A 25464-nucleotide genomic window follows, 5' to 3' on the forward strand; every position below is an offset into this window, starting at 1 on the left:
AGAATGTTTAGCATTTTATGTGCTGTTTGGAATCCTGGTTATTTCCAGCCTGCACATAAAACGCTAAAAAATTCTGGGTTGCTAACTTGTTAGCTCGCTATCAACACTTGTTGTGTTGCTGAAGGTCTACTGGGACAGAGCCGCTGGTCTGGAGAATGTAAACATCCTGATTGTCTGAATGAGAGATCACGTCTGTGATAAAGTTGAACTCTTTCTTAAAAACATTACAGAAAGCCAAGCCTGACATTGCGAGACACTTATTGTAATAGCCTTTTTTTGGGCTGTTTTTTACGGTGAAAAATCCTAAAAGTTACATAAATTCTAGGGAACGCACATCCTGGCATCAGCTGGTTGCTGATATCCTCCTGCAGCTGCGTCCAGGTTTCAGTTTCACTTCCGAGTAACACATTAATGACTCCTCCCTCGTTCACACGGTTGCTATATTTTCCATCTTTTTTAAACTAATATACTTCCACACTTCACCAGCATTTGTCAGGGCGGAGCAGATAGGCTCTCCAGTTTCTAATGTTCAGATCAGAATACTGCAGCTCTCTGGCTGCCTCGTCGCTCACGATTGCTGGGTTCCCCCAACAAAGAAGCAAAAGAGCAGCATATTCATTAACACAATAGACGCTGGGCTAGAGTTCGTATCCCAGGGCCACTGCAACACAACAGATGGCTGTTGCTGGGAAGGAATCTGTTACTGTTTGCTTCCAGCGTGTTCTCCTCCAGCACCGGACCACCCTGCCACCCAGTACAGTTTGTACTTTGTTGGAGGCCATTTTCTGAAGCAGATGGAACATGCTTGTAATTTCATATCCCCGTGTGTTAGCGGAGCGAGCTTTTAGATGCTGCAGGAGCAGTTTGCTCAGATAGAATGCCCCTCATTTTCTCTGTTCTCAGCAGTTATTAATCAAAGCCTGCTGTGGCCAATGTATTTACAAAACCTTTCTAGAGGAAAGGATTGCCATAAATTAGAAGTAACAAAGCATTTAAGGCTGAAATAACAGAGCCGGGAGAAAGAGCGCGCATGGCTTTTTAAAAAATTGTCTTTGCTTAAATCTAAATTCTGCGTGGGATTCATTATGACTGGACTGGAAATCTTTGTCCAGGCAAAATCATTTCAGGTCTGGGTGAACTGTTATTGTGTATCCACTGTAAAATTGACCAATTTAGCAAATTTTAGCCTTTTTTTTCTCCCCTTGATGAATGACTGGACAGTGAAAAAAAATAAAGTAAAAACCTGCGTAGCTTCATCTTATTTCACTGATGGTTCTGAATTTGAAACAACAGTCTGCTTGTTACATTTCTCTCTAAACATATTGAGGAAAATAGTCTGAATTCAGCAGCACTTTTTAGCTCAGCCAAAGTAAAAAATCCATAAAAGTAAATGTCTCATAGTCAAAACCTCTTCAATTAGGACAAAATACAGGTTGTACTGAATGAGAAAGTTAAAAATGTGGAAAAGGAGCCTCAACTGAGACCGTGATTCAGGCTCGGTGTCTGTTTGTGTTGGTTTTTGTTCTCTCTCTTATTTTACTCAGATTTCCTCCTGCAGTGCCTTCATTTCTATCAAATCTGCATGAAAATGTAGAAAATCTTGATTGTGTAACTACACAATCTCTTTGACCTCTGACCTTTCCGCCGAAAAATATCATCAGTCACGCTGTTTCATTCTCCGCTTAGTATTTTCCAGCACCTCAGATGTTCAATTAATGCTCTATGCGGAAGAATTTTTCCTCTGCTCAACATTTGCAGTGTGTTTCTGGGACCAGTTGTAGTTTGGATGGCACATTTTTTTCTCTTTGGCCAATTTTACCAGCTTCCTTTACGCTCGCGGAATGCTGTACCCAAGATGTCGGGACGCTCCCCATCCGTCTGAGCTCACAGCTTTCTCCTCAAAAACAAATCTAAGCAAGGAAGACTAGCTGAAATGAGACTGTCCAGCTCTGAGTAGTAGCATAAATGCTAAACCAAATGAGCCTGAATAAACTGTATAAATAGACGACGCTGTTAAAGCCATAGAGAGGAGAGCAGGATAGAAAGTAAATCTGAACTGAAACTAGACGTTTCCATAACAGGATGCTGAGAACATATAAATGTAGCCTCCAAAGGCTCTTTCATGTGATAACAATTACACAGTAATTAGCTGAAATTAGCCATTGCTCTCTGTGTCTCATTAAAGTGGCAGAAAAAAGCAGCTCCAGTAATTTCAACGCTACTGCAGATGCAATGAAGGTTTCGCACTGCTAGCTGGAATTAACGCTATTGCGGCTCCAACTAAAAGGCAATTGAAGCCGCACATCGGATTTAATTTTAGCCCCCGCTGTGGGCACAGTTTTTGCCAGGGCACAGTTTTTGCCCTCCCTTGCTAGCGGGGACGCCTGACTCGTGTGATCTGAGCTCCTGTCGCAGTGGAAGCTTAGAGAAATGGCAATTATTCAGATGGCAAGGACACAATATGAGCACAACTGGCATTGTGGTGGCATTGATTTGAAATGTGACATTTAGGCAGACGTTCCCTGTTGTATTCAGTCATAATTTGCTTTGGCGGAGTAAACCACCATCTCCTCATCTCCCCAGCCTAATTGAAACCTGTGTGCTCCACACATGCAGCCTTTTATTTCCAGAACAGTAAATCAGGAGCAAAGCTGCAGCATGCCTGCGTATAAGGCCTTCACTTTTTGGTGGTGATAGCAAAAGTCATTTGAGCTGCTTATTGGTCTGCTCTTTTTTTTCCCCCCTCTCTCACAAATTAAACTTCAAAAGCTGCCTCGTGGCAAATAAAACTATCAGAGAGCAGCAGAGTGCTGTGACAGTAATTACAATTTAAATAAATTTGGATTGCAAACCTTTGACGGCACGCAGATGCCTGGAAACCGACGTTGGCTTTGATTCGGTCCCTTTTCCCCTCGGATGAAAACTATCATTAACTATTTACTTTGTCTTTTGTGTTTGCAGCCACATAGAGAACTGGACGGGCTTGCAGACTCTGAAGGACGTGGATATGGAGCTGTACACCGGACTGCAGAGACTGTGAGTGTTTTATCTGCAGCAGGAAGGAAGGAAGGACAAAAATGTCCTCGTCTCTTGACTGCGTTACAGATTTCGGGGGTGGCAGGGGCAACCGTATCGCCGTTAATCTCTGCGTGGCACCATGTTGCTCATCTCGGGAGATGAGGGTTGACTCAGCTTGGAGCACGAGTGGCTACAGCGATACCGTCGCCAACGATTTAGGATTCCATGTCCAATGCGACAAAATCCCGGTTAATTCTCCGAGGAGATGACAGAGTGCTGCAGTGGTGTGTGTGGCGAGGAAAAAAGATCCTAACACAAGCTGAGCTTTAAACAAGCTTTTAATTCTCCACAGACCCACACTGGCGGAACAACCCCTTCGCTTTGCTTAGCCACTGATCAAATAATGCCACAAAGCAGCAGGGAGAATTAAATTACGAATCCCTGCCGTTTTTTTCCCCCTTTGAAATGCACATCTGTTTCTTGCATAAACCAATGATACACTCCTTTCTCTCCACTGCCATCACGTACTTTCCTCTCAGACCTCCACTCCACCCTCAGCCACCTCCTCTCCCTCCCAGCTGAGAGCCTTATTCTCCCCTGCCATCCAAAGTTAGAACTGGCCTCTCCCCTGATCCGCTTGATCCCTCATCAGGGAGGCCAAATGTAATATCTCCACCGCTAAATTAGCATTTTTCTCATTACCGCTGCCTCTCTCCTGTTGCTGACTCCTCCCCAGCTAGAGTCAGGCCCTTACCTGAAATATGGTAAAAAAGCCCTTTGCTCTGTTAGCGCGTTTGCTCTGCTCCTTCTTCACCACAGTCATCTAAAGTTTAAGGCGTCGCATCTCGGCTTTATTCTCTGCTTTATGGAATCTTTTAAAAAAACAACAAAGACCTAAACAACATAAAAAAGTTTCAAAACCACTCGCCAGTGTGGATCCACTGGTTCCCACAGCGTCCATCAGTCTTTGTCCTTCAAGATCATTTAAGCTTCATTAACAAAAAGCATTAGATTAAAGTTTTACATTACACAACAACACATCTATGGAATTACCTCATTCAGGAATTTGTCTCACCTCAACTCCCGTTGTAGAAGCCACGCCTGTGGTGGGAGAGTCAGCATCCTAAATATGTTTCCAGTTTCATACCAGTTTGGAACCAACTCCCTGCTCTTGATCATATCTGTGGGCTTTTGTTAGAAGCCCATAGGGTTCTTCTAAGAACCTGACGTGATGCAGCATTGGTGTTTAAAGAGCAGTGCAGGTAAGCTCCAGCTGCAGGTGAGAGGCACCCAGTGCAGGCTCAGATGTTATTTTAAAGCAAATCGCTTTATTGTTTATTGCTTTCAGGCTTCAGCTTCACCTGAAACAAACTTTACACCCATTTTTTCGTGGAAAGAACTTCGGGTGAACTCTGTAAGAAACTTCGAAAATCGCTGTTCTCAACATGTCTTCGCAGCACATTTTGATGCTTTAATGCTCCTCCCGATAAAATCACCCACAGCTCATTCAGGGCCAAATCTGAAAAGGATTTTCGACAATATGAAAAATAAACCAGGCTCTATCCTTTTTTAGATGGATAAAATGACCAATTGATTGAAATTTTTATCTTGTGCAGTGAAATGAGTGTTTATCAAATCAAATCAAATCAAATCAATCTTTATTTATATAGCGTCTTATACAATCAAAATTGTTTCAAGGCGCTTTCCAGAATCCCAGGGCCTATCATGCAGCTCCGAAGGCGGTGATACCTGTACATAAATAGAGCGGGGGGGGGAGAAGCAGAAAAACTACACAGGAATCAGCATAACTAGTCTGCTTGATGAGGAGGAGGAGAGGAGAGGAGAGGAGAGGAGAGGAGAGGAGAGGAGAGGAGAGGAGAGGAAACCATGACCCAGTGGGGGGGGGGTGACAGAGGACTGTCAGGTGATCATGTTTCCGGACCCCGGCAGCCTCGGCCTATAGCAGCATAGCTAAGATGTGACCTAACGATTACACAACCCCCTAAGTATGATAATTTGTCTGTCTATGATAGTAACTGGAACTACAGAATTAGTAACAATAAGCTTTTTCAAAGAGGTAGGTTTTAAGCCTAATCTTAAAAGTAGCGATGGAGTCAGCCTCCCGTACCTGGACAGGGAGCTGGTTCCATAGCAGGGGGGCCTGGTAGCTAAATGCTCGGCCCCCCATTCTACTCCTAGAGACTCTGGGAACCACAAGTAGACCAGCATTCTGAGAGTGGAGCGGTCTATTGGGCTGGTAAGCTATCACTAGCTCCTCCAGGTAGGATGGAGCTAGGCCTCTGAGGACCTTGTAGGTCAGAAGAAGGGTTTTAAAAATTATTCTAAATTTAACGGGCAGCCAATGAAGAGACGCCAGTACAGGAGTCATGTGATCTCTTTTGTCAATACCTGTCAGAACTCTGGCTGCAGCATTTTTTTCAGTTTTTCCTGGGTTAAGGAGGAGGAAATTTGAAGACATCCAGGACTTTATGTCTTTAAGACAGGTCTGAAGCTTCACTAACTTCTCTGTCTCTGTCCTCTGTCTGAGGACTTTGCTAAACCTCCCAACACAAACATAAAGACTGGTTCTTTTTAGTCCCCTGTGCTCCAGAAAAAAGACTGAATGGGACAAAAATCTGAGGATTTAAATTGTGCTTTTAAACAGGGAAAACAAAACAAACTGCATGTTCTGATTAAATCCCACTGTCGTCACCACGGACAGGAAACACCAGCGCTCAGAGTTCACTATGGGCTTCAAGGGGACCAATCATACTTTTGAAGCTCTGCTTCTGCAAGTTTTGGGCGATGAAAAGCAACATTCGTGTCATAATCAGAGCTCTGCGTGAGGAGACGGCCGCTGAAGTTGTAGGGAGAGATTAGAAAGTCATTACCATTGTAGTGCAGAAGAGCTCCTTAAACCAGAGCAACGGGAACTCCAGGACTCCATGAAACGAGTCCATTTTGTCTCCAGCAAAATGAGGATTCAATTACTTTAGATTTTTTTTTTTTTTTAATCTCGGTGCAAGTTCACAGTATGAAGGGACGCGTTAGCATTCATGTTTTAATCAGAAGTTTCGCTCGCTTCATTTTAAGGACACACAAGTTAACAAATCTTTTATGAGCGGTGGTTCAAAGCGAGTTTCCATCTCCACAGGCTGAGCACATGCACATGCACATGCACAGAGGAGTTAAAGTAATAAGAAGAGACAAGGACGTGCTGTGATTGGTTACAGTGGACTGTAACAGATCACAGACGGCAACGTCTTGGCCAGCTCTCTATTATTGCTCTTTGACTACGAGGGTGCCATTTTGTGAGATCCACTTTTATTCAATCTCAAATAAAAAGAGAAGATCCGATTCACTGACGCATGATAAAGCATACCTAAATTTAATTGATGAGGAGGGAAATTACAAGAAGAAAAAAAAAAGTCCTTGATGCAGTGCTATGATAACCTGTCCCACACACAAAGGAAAGGAAATGCCTTTGTTTACTTCACAGTTCATCTTTTTTTGTATGATTTATCATTTCAGAACGATCATGAATTGCAACCTGAAGGTGATCCAGCCCCGTGCCTTTGCTCAGAATTCCAACCTGCGCTACATGTGAGTAAAAGCCTCTTTGTCCGTGACAGCTACGTTTCCCTGTACCTTGAAAGGAGCCGCTCAGACGAGCGACACTTGACACTTTGCAACATGTTTCTGGATGAATTAGTGGAGCAGAAGATGAAGCAGTTGATCGTGACTGGCTTTGGGGAAATTGTGGCGCTGCTATTACTGTTGCAACGGCCGCACATCTTAAATGAGACATCCATTATTTCCCTGGGATAATTGGATTCCTATCTGCTGCGGCTCTTTGTGCTTCAGCTGAGTAACATGCCAAAGATGCACTTCTATTTAGCGCGTGCGCGCCAAATGGACAATTTAAGGAGGTGGCCGATCATCAGAGAGCTGGGCGAAGAACAAGGCAATTTCTTTAACAAAGGCTGATGTGTCACCAGGTTTGACAGCCTGTTATTCCTCAATTTTCCCAGAGTAAACACGGTGTGGAACTTCTTTTACCTGTGCCCACTGCTTTGCACAATTTTCAGCTGTCAGATAAGAGTTCAGACGCTCTACACTTCAATTACTGCCATTAGGCTTGAAGATGTGCGGCACGTTCCCTGTGAGAGAGAAACAGACGGCAGCAAATCATGAAGTGAATTTGAAAATAAACTCTGGTCTTTATGTACACGTTTGGATCATGTGCAAAATGTGTTAGTCTCGGTGTGCACGTGCTGTGGTGTGCATGCACACAGTGTTTTCTATCCCCCAACCCCCCTCAAAAAAGGGGTTTAGAGCCTCATTTCATTTTGCATTTCTCCCAGAATACATAAAAAATGCAGTTTTCATGACCTTCCCACCACGTTCTCCCACTCCTCTATTTGGTAAACATGACTGTGCTGTTTGATGGAAACCGTCTTCACAGAGGTGCGTGAACGGACAATGCTGTGCTCGGTTCCTCTCACTCATGAGAAACATGGCTGCAGACCTGTTGTTACTGATTATCCAAACAAGTGGAAGGAAAACAAAAAATAGAGGCAGAGAAAAAGCCACCCATCTGGGATGAACACGTGCATAGATGCAGAAGTGAAATTTTGAGTAAATTATTTTGCCTTCGCTGTGGAGCATTCACAGCCAAAGCCCAGACCATCCACGAGAGTGCTCCTCGATGCAAATTGCTGGTTGCTAGGTGACGCAAGTTGATGATGTAAAAGGAGATGAATTATTATGACTAAGCTTAGCTTCAGAAGGACCTCATTGATGACTGTGTCAAGCTCGAGTCTTCAGACCCGTTCCTCTGTGAGATCTGAAGCTCTCCTTCTCGTGTTTGGACAACAGCTCTGACATCACTGCTGATGATTCTTATTAACGACCTCAAACTGCCTTTCCAATTAACACTCTGCTTCGTGATTCCATACATGTTCCTTGCATCATTTAGTGGTTGCAGGAGTGAAGTTATGCACCTTGACAGGCAGCAGTTTCCTGACAGGCGTTGCCGAACAACGTTTGTGTATTTGCTGGATGAAGTCCTAACTTCCTGTCTGATTGACATTCTGCACAATAGAATGGACAAACGAGGCCCTCTATTGGCCGGCTGCAGGGTATGATGCCATAACACACTGGAACCAGACTGGATCCGGAAAGACATGAGGCAATGCTGACATTTCTGGGCTCTTGGTTCAAGCCCCGATGTAGTTGGAGGAGTCAGGGCACCTCTGGAGCACTGCCGAGGTACTCTTGAGCAAGGTACCAGACCCTCCAAATGTGCACACGCTATATGCACCTGGGATAGACAACCGAAAGAAAATAAATTAATGTTTTAGTGTACCATACACTCAAAGTAATTCAGTGTACAATTACTGGCTTCCTGCTATAATATGCAATAAATTGCATCCTTCATAGATGAATGGAGCACTTTTATCTTCCCTGAAATCAGCTAAATTTATTAGAATGTCATTGACTTCCTGTTTATTCTCCAGAACTGCTCCTGTCAAAGCAGCCCTGCTGTCGTAATCCACTGTTATTTATCTCAGCCGAAAATAAACTTCATTAATCTACGAACTATTGCTTTGAGCCATGGGAGATTTGATGTAGATCTGTAGATGGCTCAGAATAAGTTTCCTCAGTAAGGTTCCTGTTCTAGTCTCCTAACGCTCAGACGGGAACATCAGCTGTCCAATATGAAGGTAAATATAAACTGCAACTCTCCAGAAAGCCTCTCCAGAATTAAGTACACACTCGTGACACAAATATTTGGCGACGATCGGAATTAATATCCTCGCAAGTTGTGCACGTTAGCAAACAACCTTTGAACCCGGCTGATGGGTTTCTTGTTGATGTGTTCCAAGTGTGAAGGATTGAGACAATAACTGTGGCAGAGCTGTGCAAACACATGTCCAGGGTGGTGTTGCGCGGGCACCTCTGCCACTCCTATTAAACAACTTTAGAACACAAATCTATACATTGGGGGTCTTTTTTTCTAAACATGGAAATAATTGCCCAATACACAAATTAATGTATAGGAGAAAAATAATGCTGTCTTAATTGTTTTAAACAAATTCTGTATTATTTTAGGGTCATTTCAAATGAATTTGTTATCCTACAGTCCGAGTACACGTATGCCTCTAAATTGGTGTCCAACCTGTTTGATCCTTTTGAGTTTTACTCAAGATAATGGTGCATTTTTATTTCACCGCCTTCTGCAGAGGAAGCACAGAGGAGGAAGAGGAGGAGGAGGAGGAGGACAGTGAATGCAGCTGAACAAAAATAACGCAGCTTTATGAACTGGCTCCAAGCAGCTCGGCTGGGAGTAGTAACTCTAAAGGCAGCATCATGACAACGTCCTACATATGTCTTTTATTTCATTATTGCTCTGTCCTGCAGGAAAAAAAAAACTGGGAATCCTTTAATCCTTCCTTTACGTATATCCATAAGTGTTTGTCTGTGTGATGCGTCTGTTTAAAGACCACTCAAATAAAGTTATTAGTGTGTTGTTCTCAGAGGTCCCAGTGACTCAGCGGCAATTCCCATCACACCAAATATAGTGGCTGGAGAGATTCCAGGACCTCTTAAGTACCATAAAGGGCCATTAAAGAAGCAACCCATCATGTTTTGCAGTGTCTTTGCAGACAGATAATCCCACTCTGTGGCTCCTACTTCAGGTCCTTTTGGGCGCATTATGACACAGACGGTGATTAAATCAGAAGTCACGCTGATCTGCTTTACCTCGTTTGAATCTGCCTAAATTACTGCAAACTGAGATGCAGAACTATTTTATGCCAGCTTCCAGAAGTGGAGTTAGTAAATGTACTGGTTTTAAGTGCTGCTCCGCAGGTAGAAAGTGAAAGGGAATGTGGATAATGATGTTATTTAGCAGAGAGACACTAAGTTAAGGCAAACTAGATGTAAATCCCCCCTGACCAGGGAATATTAATAACTGTAGTGAAGAATCCTCAAAGTTCAGAATGCACATTAGTTCAGAATGGGTGAATTTTGTAATGATTGTGCTCTTTTGCAGCATTTTATTCAAGGCTTATTCTTGAAATTTCTTTAGGTGAGTGTTTATTAACACAAAGCTGTGGACAATAATGATGATCAAGAACATCAGAACGTCTGAATCTCTGTAGCAAAGAATCAAGGATTCAATGAACTTAAGTCTTATAACAGCACAAATCTACATGTTTCCGACCGGAAACCTACAGATAAGTGTTAATTAATTTAACACTGTAAAATTTACCTTCAGCACATTGTTTATTTCTTAGCGATACTGTCGTCTTTCCCCCAAATGTCGTCTTTCCCCCAAAACGTCTCCTCCACCAGCTGCTATGTTATTGAAACTCTCTTATTTCACAGCTATTTTCAATCAGAAGTTAGAGTTAGATGAGAAGGGCAAGACATGCAGTTCACAAGAGATTTGCTAAAGATGCACTTTACCAGCACTTCTACGAGCGCTAGTCACCTTCAGAACAGTCTGTTAGGTTCCTCTCACACCCTGAAGGTGTCACATGACCAGTGCATAACAAAGGAGTGTGTTTCTTCTTCACACTGACAGAGATAAAGTCAGAGCTGAGCCACATTTATTGTAGCAAATGGGGACAAACTAAAACTGCCCTTCGCCCTTGCGGGGCGCCACACTGGCCCCCTTCTGCGCGCTGACGGCTAATTTGTGTTCCCGGTGGCTGTTTCTGTGTTTTTACTTCTTGATGACACGTTTCATCACCAACATCAAATCTTTATGTTTCTCAAACAGATATTTGACCTGATTTTATTCGTCGGGACCAATGGACAGTAACTTTTTATGGAGCAGATGTTAGAAACGCTTCTGAAAGTATTCATGGTTAATAGATAAAAAACATTTTGTTTGTTTGTTTCAATGGCCACAGTGTCTGTAATTATTTAAGCTTAAACTACAGTATGGGATTGTTGGTCCATGTGGTTTTGAGTGATACTCAGACAAAAGCATTTTTGGCAAAAGTCATTAGATATGAAATGTAAAAGTAGCGTCCTGAGGGAATTGTTGATGGGGTTTTTTTTATATGACATTTTTAGTTTGCAACCATGATGTTAATGGGAACAAACAAACAAACAAACATTATAATAATACCTCCTGAAGCAAAATCAATTAAGGATTTTGAAAACTCAAAAAGAGACAATTGCAGTTTGGTAACAGTGTTCAGTCACACACACACACACACACACGCACGCACACACACGCACACACACCTAAAGGCAGTTTAGATCCAATTACCTTGGTGTGTATTTGGACTGTGTGAGGAAACTAGAGTGCCTGAAAAAAAATAAAACTCATGGAAAACGTAATTCGTAAAAAGACAAAACATGTATTTCTATGAAGAGCTGGTATTGTGTAAATTCCTCCACAGATGAGGCATTCAGCCTTAAAATGCCATCAAATGGCATCTCTGCCCCTTTCTGCATGGAAACCTTCCCTTTGATGAGTGTGAGGAGTGATGATAACTACGTGTTGGTCAAGGCCTGTCACTCATCTGTCATCACTTCCTGTTTGGCCCTACCACGAGTCAAACATTCTCACTCTGTTCCCGCGACATTGCTCTCTCTCATGTACAGTATTTATTCTGCAGCCAGAGCTTCAGGTGGACATGAAGCCGACGCTGCACTGTCCTTTCAAGCCTTCAGCGTACTTCTGTCATTGCTGGTCCTTCTCTTTTTGATGCTGCTGACTGGACAGGCTTTGTGTGCTGTTCCTGTCCCCGTCTGTGTCAAATTAAAGGTCAGCGTCTGGATAGTGAGGCAACTCTTCTCTTTATTCTGGTGCAGCCAAGGGAGAGGTCCAATAAATCCAGAGGGAATGTTGTCACCAGGGAGGTGGAAAGGTCACTCCCCACAGGGAGAGGAAGTGGAGAGAAGCTCTCTCATTAAAATCTCCCATCCTCCGTATTTTTGCTGCAAAGTGTCACTTTTAGAACCAGGTCAGGTAGCCAACTCCCATTATATCACCTTTAATTAGAAGTCTTGCTATTCAGTGTTTACCTTGTTAAGATGCTTTAAAACCCTCGCTTTTGTGTCCATTTCAAACAGACGCCACTTTCTTCAGCTTCCACTTTGTCTTCTCTGCATGTTTGGATGTTTTTATCCAGTTCCTGTTTCCTGCTCTGCTGACTGAATGTACCAAAAATGACATCTGCAGTCTTTTTAGGCATCTTGATTTAATATTGTCACATTATTCTGGCCGGTTCATCTTTGCTTCTGTTGTCAAGGAGGAAAAGGTTTAATTATTCTCAGGGCTGGAGAATGTTCCAGAAACATCTCTTTAACATCTTGGAAATATTTATGACATTGACTTAGAGGTGATCAGGTTCTTGACATCTCTCTATATACATATATAGACCCCCCCCCCCCACACACACACACAACACACACACACACACATACATATATACTTTAGTATAGTAAAACTAAATCAAGTGAGTTGTAAAATTAGCATAAAAACAGTAACATTTGTGTCCAAAATGTTTGACCTTAATTTTGCCTCGAGAGCCCATTGAAGGTAAATCCTCAAAAGAAGCACAAAGCAACACAAATGCAACATAAAGCAGTAGTAGAAAAATAAAACAGTGAATAAAGCGCTTAAAAACAGTAACAGCCAAGTGAAATCAGGTCTGTGACGCTCTCGCAGGGCGCCACTTTTGGGCCGTCTAACTGATGGGCTTTGTTCTGACCCAACACGGATAAGGCTGATAAAGGATTGTGGATCATCTCTGGACCTCTGGAGAGTCTCCGTGACGATTTTTGGCCTCATCCTTGCAGTAATGTAACAAACCTAAACTGCCTGAGATGTTTTTTAGGTCATCTTTGTAACACTTCTCTAATGTACGTAATATCTTTTTGATTAGTGCAACTGGAATGGCTGAAATCTGCGGGGTTTGTTTATCCCCAAACACATTTCAGACAAATTTAAACACAAACATATATTGCTGCTGTGACTCAAAGAGAACGTGACTTTTTTCTGTCTTTGCTTGGATTTCTAATCACACAGAATGCATTAAGGCCACCGCGGATTCAGTCAGAGCGTATGTGGGCAAATATTTTCTTTCTGTGGGAGTCGTCATATGACTTTTGATTCTTTAAGACAGGCATACTGGCTGTTTATTTCTCCCTTTCAAAGTGTAAAAATGTAACACTGCTCTGGAGGAGGACTACCTCCTACACTCAGGCTGCACCCTTTCAAGACCGGAGCTGATCTTTTCAGCAAGCCTTCCACTATTTTTTTTTTTTTTTTAACATTTAATCCTAAATATGCACGATTAAGCTGGCTGGATTCCACACATTCCAGAACCCAACACACAGGACATGGACCGTAGAGAGACACATCCTTGAATTAAAGCCTGTGATTTGTGCATTTGTGCGCTGATATTCTTGCTCTCCTTCAACATTCAATTCGAATCTGACAATGTTGTGCAAGCCCGTTCCCTCCCACAGGCCGACCTGCTCTGCCAGGACGCAATCTGACCGTGGACGTTAGTTGATGGGGAGGTAGAGGATGCTTCAGGACTTCCCTTCAGTAATAGATTTTGTAGTATACCACCCTCGCCACCCACATGGCACTACATGAAATCACTCCTGGTGCAGCAAACGAACCATCGGAAATGTTATTACAGCCCCAACCACTGTGTTGTTGCACAAGATTAATCATGCCAGGCTGTAGCATCGCTCGCTGCTTTTTGCTGACTTCATCGTTCCTGGGAGGAGAAATTAGTTTTTCCACTATTAAAAAAAGGCCAGAGAAGAATATCTTGTATGTGCCTGCTAAATCTTAGCATATCGCATGGTTAACGTCTCTGACATACAGGTTTAACGGAGTGAGTAATTCAGTACGCCGTTGAGATGTGTTGATGTTTACGGCTCCTGGATGTGTGTTCTGCCGTTCTAACCGTAAAAACGTCCGTACATGCCACCGTCTGATAGCAGCAACATTGAGAGCGGCGCCAGGCGTCTGCGCAGCGCATGGAAACATGCTCTCCGGATGACCGCTGAGACACTAGCTGAGTGTGAATGGAGTGTATCCGCCTGTGCTGTGGGTTGGAACCGGTTGCGTAGTGTACAGAACAAACGCCGGCTGAGCACAGGATTCCTGGACTGTTTTTGGTCTGTAAAGTCTGGCCAAAGTCAAAGAATTATTGACAAGGACAACAATGAAATTGTGAAGCCTTGTACAAATGTCAGAAGACGCTGCTTCTGTATGATCCTCTATAAAATAACTGCACGTGTGTGTTGGATTCTGATATCAAATAACCGTACGAATATTAACACTGAGCAGGTTTTACTTTCAGGAAAAACTCAAATCTAATCGGGATTTTGGATGCACTGCAGGTTTTGTGGTAGAAGATAATCACGTTTAATTAAAGTAACTGTTCTTTGGAAAGGGAATGGGGATCGCAGGATTAGACTGGTTCCCAATTCAAGCAGTCCCAAACACTCAGCATGCTATCATCAAAAGCGACTGTTGCATATGGTTCTGATCAATCAATCAATCAATCAATCAATCAATCAATCAATCAATCAATCAATCAATCAATCAATCAATCAATCAATCTTTATTTATATAGCGTCTTATACAATCAAAATTGTTTCAAGGCGCTTTCCCAGGGCCTGACCCCAGACAAGCAACAGTGGCGAGCAACAAAAACTCCCCTTTAACAGGAAGAAACCTTGAGCAGGACCAGGCTCATGTAGGGGGACCCTCCTGCTGATGGGGGGCTGGGTAGAGAGGGAGGAGAGGAGAGGAGAGGAGAGGAGAGGAGAGGAGAGGAGAGGAGAGGAGAGGAGAGGAGAGGAGAGGAGAGGAGAGGAGAGGCACAGAGCACAGAAACACACACAAAAATACACTATACAGCGGGTCAGCGGGGCCGGAGGTCGTCATGCAGCTCCAAAGGCGGCGATACCTCTAAATGAGGGGAGAAGCAGAAAAACTACACAAGTATCAGCATAACTAGTCTGATCTTAGCAGTGGATTTGCTATTAGCTTATTAGCTGCAGATGCATTATCTTGCTATAACCAACATGTTTTAAAATAACGAACCATTGAAAATTTGGCTAAACATGTTTGTGTTACAAATTATATAGATATATATATATAAATAATATATATGTGAGTATTAATCCTGACAACTGGGATATTTTCCTGAAGTGCCTGAGCCTGAATTAACCCTTATAAACAGAAAATGTAAGAGTGAGTGACTAAAAACACTAAGGTGAGATAATAACAATAATGATGCTGCTTCGTCTCTTCCAACCTCGCTGAACCATCCGTGCTTTTATTGAACCCTCTCAACCTAAGTTGGTGGAAAGGTGATGAAAGCAGACAGATTAAGTCAGAAATAGAAACTGTGAAGCATCTACAGGTAAATAACAGCGTGCGAGAAGAGACGGATAAATAGGCATGAAAGCATTAGTACAAGAGCTGGGGGCTTCTCTTCAAAGCTTATTCACTGAGATGGAGAGCAGCCAGCCTGCACAGGCAATCTTTACATCCATAATCACAGCACTTTTGCAGAGCCTAATGCTTTATGACAATGGTGCTGGTCCTCAGACGGTGCTGGGTTGCTGTGGGTCACAGCGAGCCCCTGGAATAACGGCTTCACTTAATCTGCAGGACAGGATGTTCACTCTCATGAGACTCCGTGTCAGCCGGTGTGACCAGATCAATACGTCTGTTACACTGAGCCTTCTCCTGCTGTCTCCAGTTCAAACCTCACACCCACCGCTATGAGCTTCCTCACCACGATGCTGTCGCTTTATCGAAATCCCAATTTGATCTGCTTGATGCCAAACAGCTAATACTGGTTGTGGCTCAGGCAAAACAACACGTTTCATTACTATTAAATCTTAACAGACCTGCAGTCATTACACTGCTGGACGGGTATTAGCATTAGCATTGCAGCAGTGGTGGAGAAGTGAGTATACTCTCATTTTTTGCATTTTTTCTTAAGTAGCCCAGAAAAATGCCCTATTTTAGTGACATATATGACAACTATTTAATCTATCCAAAACTCCGTCAGTATTATTCGCACACTGTCCTTTAATTTCTGCTGCTTGGCCTCAGAGAGGGAGGATTATAAAGTCCATACTGTGGATGGACTAAGGAATAAAGAATGGCAACTATTCCCCCTGGAAAGTCAGCAACCAAGCACTGATTGTGGGTATCACTGGTCACATGATCTGCCTGCATTATGGTAATATATATTCATTGTGAGGCAAACATAAATGGTATTTCAGTTATTTTTTAGTTTATATAAAGCGCACACTTCGAATTAAAAGTTGCCAAAGCAAGTTCGTACTTCACCTTCGATAGAAAAATATGCAAGTCATCCTTTTACACACATTAAAACACATTTCAAATCCACTGTCATAAAATACATTACTTGGTTTTCAATACCTGAACACTATGTTAACATTGGATATATATAAACATCAGTTTATCAGTATACATATCACCAGAAATATTGAAAATCATCATTCAAAGTGTTCAACAAAACAAGAGGCAGCAATGTTTACGGAGCCGCAGGCTAACTGCACCGGTGTAGCATCGCTAATGTTAGCTGAGCTGCTGGCTAATGTTAATTTGCGAGGACACTTGTAATTGTGAAATCACACTTTTGTTTAAATAGCTCTCTTCATTAAACCCGCTCATTACGTATAAAGCAAAACATTTCAAATAAACCTGAAAAAGTTCATTTGTCAGTACTATTTTCCTCGACATGGCCACCCTGCTCTGCCTCTGATTGGCTCATCTGTACTAATGCCTAAAACGTTAATCAATGTAATTCTAATTGATGAAGGCAGAGGGTACTAGCATGCCATGACCAACTACGGCTTCACCATCCTAGGGTAAAAATGAGCACTTTGTCTTGGAGATACTATTGAATGGTGAGGGATTTAGAAGGGGATATATGCAATGCTGACTAAAAAAATAAGTGAAAATATACTATACACTCGCGTATCTTCTGGACTACACCAGTGTGTTGCTGGTTCCATGCCCATGGTCTGGGCCTGTGCCCTTGAATTGAGTAGCTGGGGCAGCCTCAGCCAGATCCTGCAGGCCAGATGAGGTTCTGTGATTCCTGAGGTGACACTTTGCCCATCGGACACTTGTGCTTACTTCTATCCTCTTCTGTCCTCACATCACTCGCCTCTCACTCCAGAAAACTGCGTACTGATGGACAGTGTGCTGGCTGAGTCTTGACACGCAGCGTACACAACACCAAGCCCCTCCACACAGGCGCCGTCAATCAAACAACACTAGCGAGGAACCTTCAGATGTGTTTGGACAAGAGGATGAGAGTTTCAGCCAGTCCAATTGCTATTTACTGTCGGGGGGTGGGGGGTGGTGGTGCAGGATCAGGCATTTCCTCCTCATCCCTGTGGTCTTTGCTGTAACCTCTGGCCCCTCATTCACCGAAGCTGTGAGGGGGGCGTGCAAGCGTGGCGCTGGGCTGATTTTCCTCGTGTCAGAGACAGATAGAGGGGACAGACTCTTATGTGCGAGAGGAAATAGGTTTTTTTTTTTTCCTTTGGTGCGTCTGAGGAGACCCGTCAGCTGGCACTGGTCGGAATGTTCCATGTCAGGTGTCCTGCTTGTCATCATCTTTACGGTGCATTTTAGGGCTTTCTGAAGGCTGTGTAGCATCCTATGATTCAATAGAACATTTAGGGGCAGCAGGCCTGGCCTGAAAGTCAACAGTTGAATCCAGAATTTTTCACTTTTTGGGGAGAAATAATTCTGTATTGGAGGTGTGAAAGTAAGCCTTGACATTCTTTTCAGCCACGTTAGCTTAAGTTATGCTACCGTTTAAATGTTAGCAAAGTCATGGCAAAGATCTCCTTGCTAACAATTCCTGCCGATGTCATTTTGGATGCGACACTACAGGAAACATCTGTGCACATGCTGATGATAGAGGAATCACAATCGAGGAGTCACAAGTCCTCTTATGGTTTGTGCACACACGTTTGGAGCCACAGAAAAGAGAATATGATCAAATGAAGTGAGAGCTCAAAGACAAGAACCTCTGATAGCTCAGCATTAAACCCCTTTTATGTGGGTCGTGTTTGGTCTTCAAAACAGTCCCTACATTCCCCATGAAAAGCAATGTTTTTACATCAAATCGCAGCTGTGGAGATGAAACAGCTGGTGCGAGTGGTGATTTTCAGAGGCGCTAACTCGCTGCCTCTCTCCAAATATCTAAACCACTCTGAAGTGCCGTTGCCTATCACACCTTAAAACTCACTGAACCGTTCCGATAATCGAAGTCTCTTTCACAAATGTCACCCCGAGTGAGCAGCAGACAGCGATGCACGCACTTAAATTCTGCTGCCATTATCATTAAGTGCATTTACATGCACACAAGGAAACTGAATTCTAAATTGTGGATGTGCCGGTATCGACCCGGAGTATCCTTAATGTAGCTGGACAATCACCCCCGATAGCTTGGTTGGGAGTGGCCTAGTGAGAGCGTGCGGCCTGCCAGCTGGCTTATGCATACATGCACGTGCTACATTTTATATTTTGCTGACCTGGACACAAAAGCTTTACAAACACGAACAGTTTGTGACCTGTGAGTATGGCCGAGAACTATTGGAAGAACTGAAGGAACTCAATGCTTTCAAGACCATAGAGGGGCGCAAAACCTGAAATTATTTTAAAAAACTATCCACAGGCCCGTTACGATGTGCACCCCCATCAGCGCAATGCTCATGGTGGCTCTAGGTGCTCCTACCCCAGAAGGCCATGACGAGTATCTCCATGCCGAGTATCTCCATGCCGCGTATCGCCATGCCGAGTATCTCCATGCTGAGTATCACCATGCAGAGTATCGCCATACAGAGTATCTCCATGCTGAGTATCGCTATGCCGAGTATCGCCATGCAGAGTATCGACATGCAGAGTATCTCCATGCCGAGTATCTCCATGCCGAGTATCGCCATGCAGAGTATCGACATGGCAAGTATCAAGTATAAACTCAACCATCGCAGCTTTGGCTACTCTCTCTCTCTCTGGCGATGGACCATTTTGGCGTAAATGGTCAATTGGTGAGGACCAACAACAACAAAGCGCAAATCACCACCTGGTGGAGGGATGGGGGGGGTGGGGGTGGTTATTGATGCCACCCCTAATCCAGCTACTGCAATCTCCTTTGTAGACAGAAAGCCCGGTTGCATAAAAAATGCACGCCAATCGCGCCACAAGTGTCTTCCAATTTTGGTGCGCACGCTTACTGAATCGTCGCTGCTTTTTAATTTCCCTTCCCTTCTTCTGCCTCGTGCATCCTTCCTGCAGTGCTCCAGGTTTTTCTATCGCAACCGTTGGCTGTTCCAGACAGAATCTGTTCTGTGCTGATAGCTCCACTAAACCCAATAAATGGTAATAATGTTCTAATCTGAATAAATGAAGACATTCCTTATAAATTTTAGTCACTTGGAAAGAGCTTTAAATGTTATTGCACAACGTTTTATCGTTAGAATTTGAGTCTTCTATGATGTGCTCCAAAATAACAACCATAATAATGACTAGAAACAGCAAATACAATATATAGGCAGTAGTAATATATGGTTACAGAGCAAAGTGGTTGCTTTATGATCAAAGACCCACGCTTTAAAAAAGTCCTTCCGGAATGCAGAAGATCACCAAAATGCAATGAGGTTTTCCTCGGCCCATAATTAACATTTCCAAATTTCATTAAATTCATAACTTCAGAACTTTGTGACTCATTTTACTAAAAGGAAGACAAACAAAGGCCGCCTGTCACATGGCCTCCTTGGCAAAAGTAATAATAATACTAACAATAACACCACCAATAATAATAATAATAATGGTGATGACAATAATAATAATAATAACAATGATGATACACACTACAGATGAGATAGTTGGAGGTTTGTTTCTAGTTTAGATGCCTCATGAAGAAGGTTCTGGGTTTGCGTCTTTCTTGTGCCTCCGTACTGTGTGTAACGGTGATAGTCTAAGTTTGATCTTTCCTGTTCCCTGTATGTAAAATATACGTTGTTACTTTGTTTCCAGCAGGATAGATAGAATTGAAATCAGGCTGTTCCCGGTCAAGGTGTCGTCCTACTGCCCCCCCCCCCAGCTCATGACTGCCATCTGCCCCTGCTCCTCTTCCCACGCGACAAAACAAGTCAAAATGGCAGCCTCGGGTGGGCGTGTATGACGGCTGCGGCAGAGGGGATGCAGGGATATTCTGGCAGCAACAGGCTGCTCAGATGATCGCACAGCAACACCTTCATGGGGAGGGGGAGAAGGGGGGGGGGGAGTGCTGCCGTCCCCTGTTCCTGCCGCCGCTTTTAACGACCAAACTTATTATCATCAGCCAGACGCCTCAACCTTTTCAGCGTGTGATTCTGTTCTACTAAGCGACTGTGACGTCCATGAGTAAACCAAACAGCAGAGACACAGGTGAGAAACACAGAGGCGATCTGGTGAGGCCAGGCAGAGAGGAGTCGGGAGGAGGGCGAAGCTAAAGACGGATGCGACACCATCAAACAGATCCTGACGGACAGAAGAGGTTCCAGCTGCTGAGCAGCAGTGAGCCAGGACTGAAGTGGATCACCATTTTCTAAATGAGGCAAAGATGTCGAATTACATACGAACCATTGTGAGGGTTCATTAAATCACAATTAAAATAAGGAATTTAATGATGACATTAAATGGGTTTTAGGGCTTTTAATCAATGGGTGGAGCAACACTTAGCCTGCTTAACTGTTGCACATTTGTGTGTGTGTGTGTGTGTGTCCTGTAATGGACTGATGGCCTTTCCTGTGGATTTCTGCCTCTCTCCCAGCAGCTGTTGGGAAAGCAGAGTTTCTCTTCCTCCGTGATTACATCATTTTCTCTTGTGTTTTTGGCCACAAGTGGAACACCATCCTCATAACCTGGCAACTAAATCTGGCAGCAACAGAATCAAGGTGTTTTTTTCCTCTCTTTATAGTTGTAAAAATTAGGGAGACACTTTGTTGATTAAGCATTTTTCCCTATTTGACAATATTTTAGCTTTTAAAGGACAATCCCAGACACGTTTTGGAGTTTTAAGGCCTTATGCCATATTTAGTCACTGTTAAACAGTATATTATATTCCACTTTTATACTCCGAACCATTACTTTGACAAAGGGCTAAAAATGCAGCGTGTGACGTCACACAAGGTTTTATTCCAGCCAGTATATCGGGGTCCTCCTGAGGCCGAGCTCCGCTGTTGTTTTATTACACTGGATTCAATTGTGCCCAGTCACTCAGTACAACCGTCTACAGAGGTAAATTCATTAGGAACTTCGGTCACAATGGTGATAAAAAAATTGAAGTGTCAAATCATCAAAAAGCCACAGGGACTCTGGTAAAAATGATTGGGGAGCCCCGGTAACATTTACCTGCTTATCGCCCTTAAATAAAACACTACCTCGCTATTTTAAACACGTCTCTGTGCTGCTGTGCACCTGTAGCAAGCGCGGTCTTTTCCATGGCTTGCTGGTTCACGACAATCCATCAAAAGCCGCTATTTGAGGAGCAACAACAGAATAAACCAGGTTGTGTAATGAAGCAATTAAGCTAGCAGTGAGTGGTAGATTGACATTTGACTTTTAATACTTGTCCACATATATTTTGGCGAAAACAAGGCCTTTTCCTCGCCCAAATGCTTGCCAGTAATTCCACGATGTTCTTTGTTCTCCCCTTCATTTTCATACAGATTTTAGTAGAAACAATGACAGAAATGCGGAATTATCTCATCTGCTTAATAACTCTTTGGGATGGAGGGAGCTGTGAAGTGATGAGGTTATTGCACAGAAACACAAAGAAGCACTTTTCCATCTCAAAACAGACGGGAAACCTCAGACGGGATTTCTTTCTTTTTCGTCGACTGACTGCTCCGACAAATTTGTAGAAATGTTGCTGCATTCCGCATCCGGACTCCGTAATTTCTTTTCCATGTGAGGACCTTGCGACGTCAACTTGTAAAGAAAAAAAAACGTGTTCTTCCAAAATTGTGTCACACCTGAGCCAGGCCGCCTGGTGCACGTGATGATGTCATGGTTTCATCGTGGATTCATATCTTCTCCAAGCTCTGATGTTTGGAGCATCTCCGCCATGATGACATCAGAGCGGGATGAGCCAGCGGCACTCACTTCTTTACCCACAGATCAATTCAGCATGAGGCCTCGCTACTCTTCCTCACTACTCTTCATTGCCCCTCTTTATCGTCATGGTTCATAGCTACTCTTCATCACCGCTCTTCGTTGATACTCTTCATTACTACTCTTCGTCGCTATCAGTGCTCAAATTACAATCTGAGCTTTGTGGGGGGTCTTTAAAATGACTGAAGATAAGAGGGAGATAAATAAATAACGAGCCATTTCAGAGAGCGAGAGAGGTGAAAGAGAGAGATATCACTGCTCATTACATGGTCCAACACACACACGCATGCACACACACACGCACACACACAGTAGCCCACTTTATGAGACACTGTCCCCAGCAAGACAGCCAGCAAGCGCTGCATGAAAGAGGTTTTCGGCAGCCTGTTAGAGCCTGTGAAGTCCAGGTCTAGATGGTTGGACGCACAGGCACCTTCCCAACAGCTCTCTCCATTATTCTGAAACGGCCTCTGTTTCTGTCCACTGGTTCAGAAGCAGCAGATAAGCGAGAGACATCGTGAATCAGAAACTGTCCAAGTGTGAGGCGGGCCAACCTTCAGGTGTGGAGCTAGCATAGAGGCCGAGCTAGTACAGCTGTGCTGCGACGATGGAATCTGGGCCTCCACAGCTGGTTTTTCTTTCCTCAGAAACCCAAAATAGATTATTATTTATTTAGATGGTATTTAAATAAATAATTATATTCAATAAGAGGACTCAAGAGCCCCACAGATGGAGGATTTTACTGCCGTCATGGGAGCTCCTACACTTCCTTGTTGACTCCCACATGATTGGAACCCACATTGCTACTCTTCATCACTACTCTTGCTACCCTTCATGGCTACTCTTCATCACTACTCTTTGTAATTACTCTTGCTGCTCACCATCGCTACTCTTCATCTTTGCTTTTCATTTTTACTCTTCATCACTGCTCCTCATCACTACACTTCATTTCTATTGTTCATAACATCTTCTAACCATTCTTTATCGGCACACTTTGTCACTTCGTAGCTATTCATCACTACTTTTGCTACTCTTCATCACTACTTTTGCTGCTCTTCATAGCTACCCTTCATGGCTACTCTACATCACTACTCTTCATCACCACTCTTCATCACTACTCTTGCTACTCTTCATCACTACCCCAGCTAGTCTTCATCACTATGTTTTCGCACCCTCGCTACTGTCCTTTGCTACTTTTACCACTATGCTTTCTCGCTACTCCTCATCGCTACATTTCATTGCCGCTCTTCCTCACTACCCTTCGTAGCTACTTTTCACCGTTACTCTTCATCACTCCTCTTCATCCCTAATCCACCAGGCTCTACTGTTGCGTACTGTCAATGTTACATCAGTATCACCTTGAAAGGATGTGCGTCGCTGTGTCTTTTGTGATTGTGAAAGGTTGTATTGTGGGGAAAATAAGCTGTTTGGGAGTGAGGGAATAAAATCTGCTCGCGTTGCTGCCTTCCACTCTCTTTCCTCCCTGCTCCGATTTGTTTTATTGTCCTCTTACAGTGTCACTCATTAATGTAAAGCCAGAGGAGGCGTCCCAAGCTGCTGATGTGTGGTACAGCTTTAGGGGGCTGTTATTGTTGCAGGAGCGTCATGTGATCAGACCATGAGACCAGGCTAATGTAACCTGGAGCCGACTGCAAAGCAGCTGCGTTTAATCTTTTGGGCACAGCCGTTTTGCATGTTCTGAATGTCACTGCTCTGATTTCTACCTGCGAGAGCGTTTTTTATGTCACCTGCTTGGGTTGCGTTCCTGAAAGTGTTGATGCATCCAGCTGAAATGGTCGTGGCTCTCACAACCTCTGAGCCGTGCTCCGGACGCAGAGACGCTGGCGGCTGTGCAGATGTTGGACCCGACAGGTCAGGCTCAGGCTGGCAAACAGCTGCTGCTCACCAAACCTCCGCTTACATTTATTCAAAATACTTAACAAATTTGCTGCTGGAAACTAATCTATTAGCAACATTTTAATGTTCAAAACACATTCAGAACCCTGTTTCACTGCCAGCAGGCACACAAATCTATGACTATTCAGAGTCATTCTCACCATTTTCTTCAGCATTCTAAAAGGGTCTTTTCTTACTTATTTTCTTTCTTTTTTTTTTTTTTAAGCAATTATCTGTAATATTGTGCGATGTGGTCGTATAATTGCTTCGGAACTGACTGCCTCTGGAAGGTTTTTCTCATTTTGATGCAGTTCCTTGGTGAATTGAAGGGGAAAAAAATGGCTCCTCTTGAATTATTATGAGTATTTATTTGTACCTGAGCTTTCTTCTCCATAAAACTGTGAATCTTCCCACCGGTCTGGGGAGGACGGACCCCGAGGTCCAGGAAATGGAAGAAGACTCCAGAAGAAAAGCCAAGAAGCTGACACAGTTACATCAAGTGTAAATGTTGGGGGGGGAAATGATTGACAAGTTGGAGTTCTTAGAAAGATTCCTTGTTGGATCTTTCCCCCTCCGACTGTGAGGCTGCAGTGGAAACACAATGTAGGTTCTTTTATAATGAAAAGGAAAGAACGAGAGCTGTTATTCGCATACTGGATGAGTAAAAACACACTTGACACCGAGTCTCTGCTGAATGGCTGTTTTGCTCTTGTGTGTCTCATGCTGTGTGTATGCGTGTTTCTAAAAGTGCCAACCTCATAATAGATCTGGTTGCAGGTGAAGTTCTCCTGGTTAATTCTCTGTTAGTTACTGACAGTTCTACGCCACAGGGTTTATGCTAGAACCTGATAAAAAATGGTCAAACATTATTATTTGCTGTACAGCAAGTCCACAGGAGAAGAAGGTGCTTTCTGTGGGAAAACAGACAGGAATAAGGGCCAAGACTGTGACTCAGTAGAAATGTTTTAATTACCAGAAACAACATTTAATTGAGTCCTAGGGACAGTGAGAATTACAAATGGGCCCAGGCAGACAGGCCCTGCTGCAGTCTGGGCTGGCTGCTGCTGCTCCAGACTGTTGCGCGTTTGAATGCAAGTTCAGCAGTGAATGCCTGCATCGCTCGGTGTGAGGATTTGTGATTACGTGCCGGTCAGCCTCACAGAACAAATGATTTAAGGTCTCCTGCTTCGGGGGAAAGATGCCAAACACACTTGAGCTGCTTCGGTAGTCAACCTTCACTTTTGCTGCAACACCCCGGCACGTGATTTATCGAGGGTTTTTAGGAATCCACAGAGCAGCGTTAGTGCACCCGAGCACACAACAGGCTGCAGTGCTGT

At 43.5% G+C, this 25464-nt stretch overlaps 1 protein-coding gene across 3 annotated transcripts in view; it reads left to right on the plus strand.

Annotated features, from left to right (window-relative positions):
- Positions 1 to 25464, plus strand: part of ntrk3b (neurotrophic tyrosine kinase, receptor, type 3b) — a 131214-nt gene that overhangs the window by 19545 nt on the left and 86205 nt on the right. For all 3 annotated transcript variants that reach the window (XM_057016324.1, XM_057016317.1, XM_057016332.1), the window contains exons 2-3: positions 2962 to 3036; positions 6550 to 6621. In XM_057016324.1, the coding sequence (XP_056872304.1) occupies positions 2962 to 3036; positions 6550 to 6621 (147 nt within the window). The remainder of the gene's footprint in view (positions 1 to 2961; positions 3037 to 6549; positions 6622 to 25464) is intronic.

The sequence above is a fragment of the Takifugu flavidus genome, chromosome 2 (assembly GCF_003711565.1).
Source record: "Takifugu flavidus isolate HTHZ2018 chromosome 2, ASM371156v2, whole genome shotgun sequence".
NCBI classification, from domain to species: domain Eukaryota; kingdom Metazoa; phylum Chordata; class Actinopteri; order Tetraodontiformes; family Tetraodontidae; genus Takifugu; species Takifugu flavidus.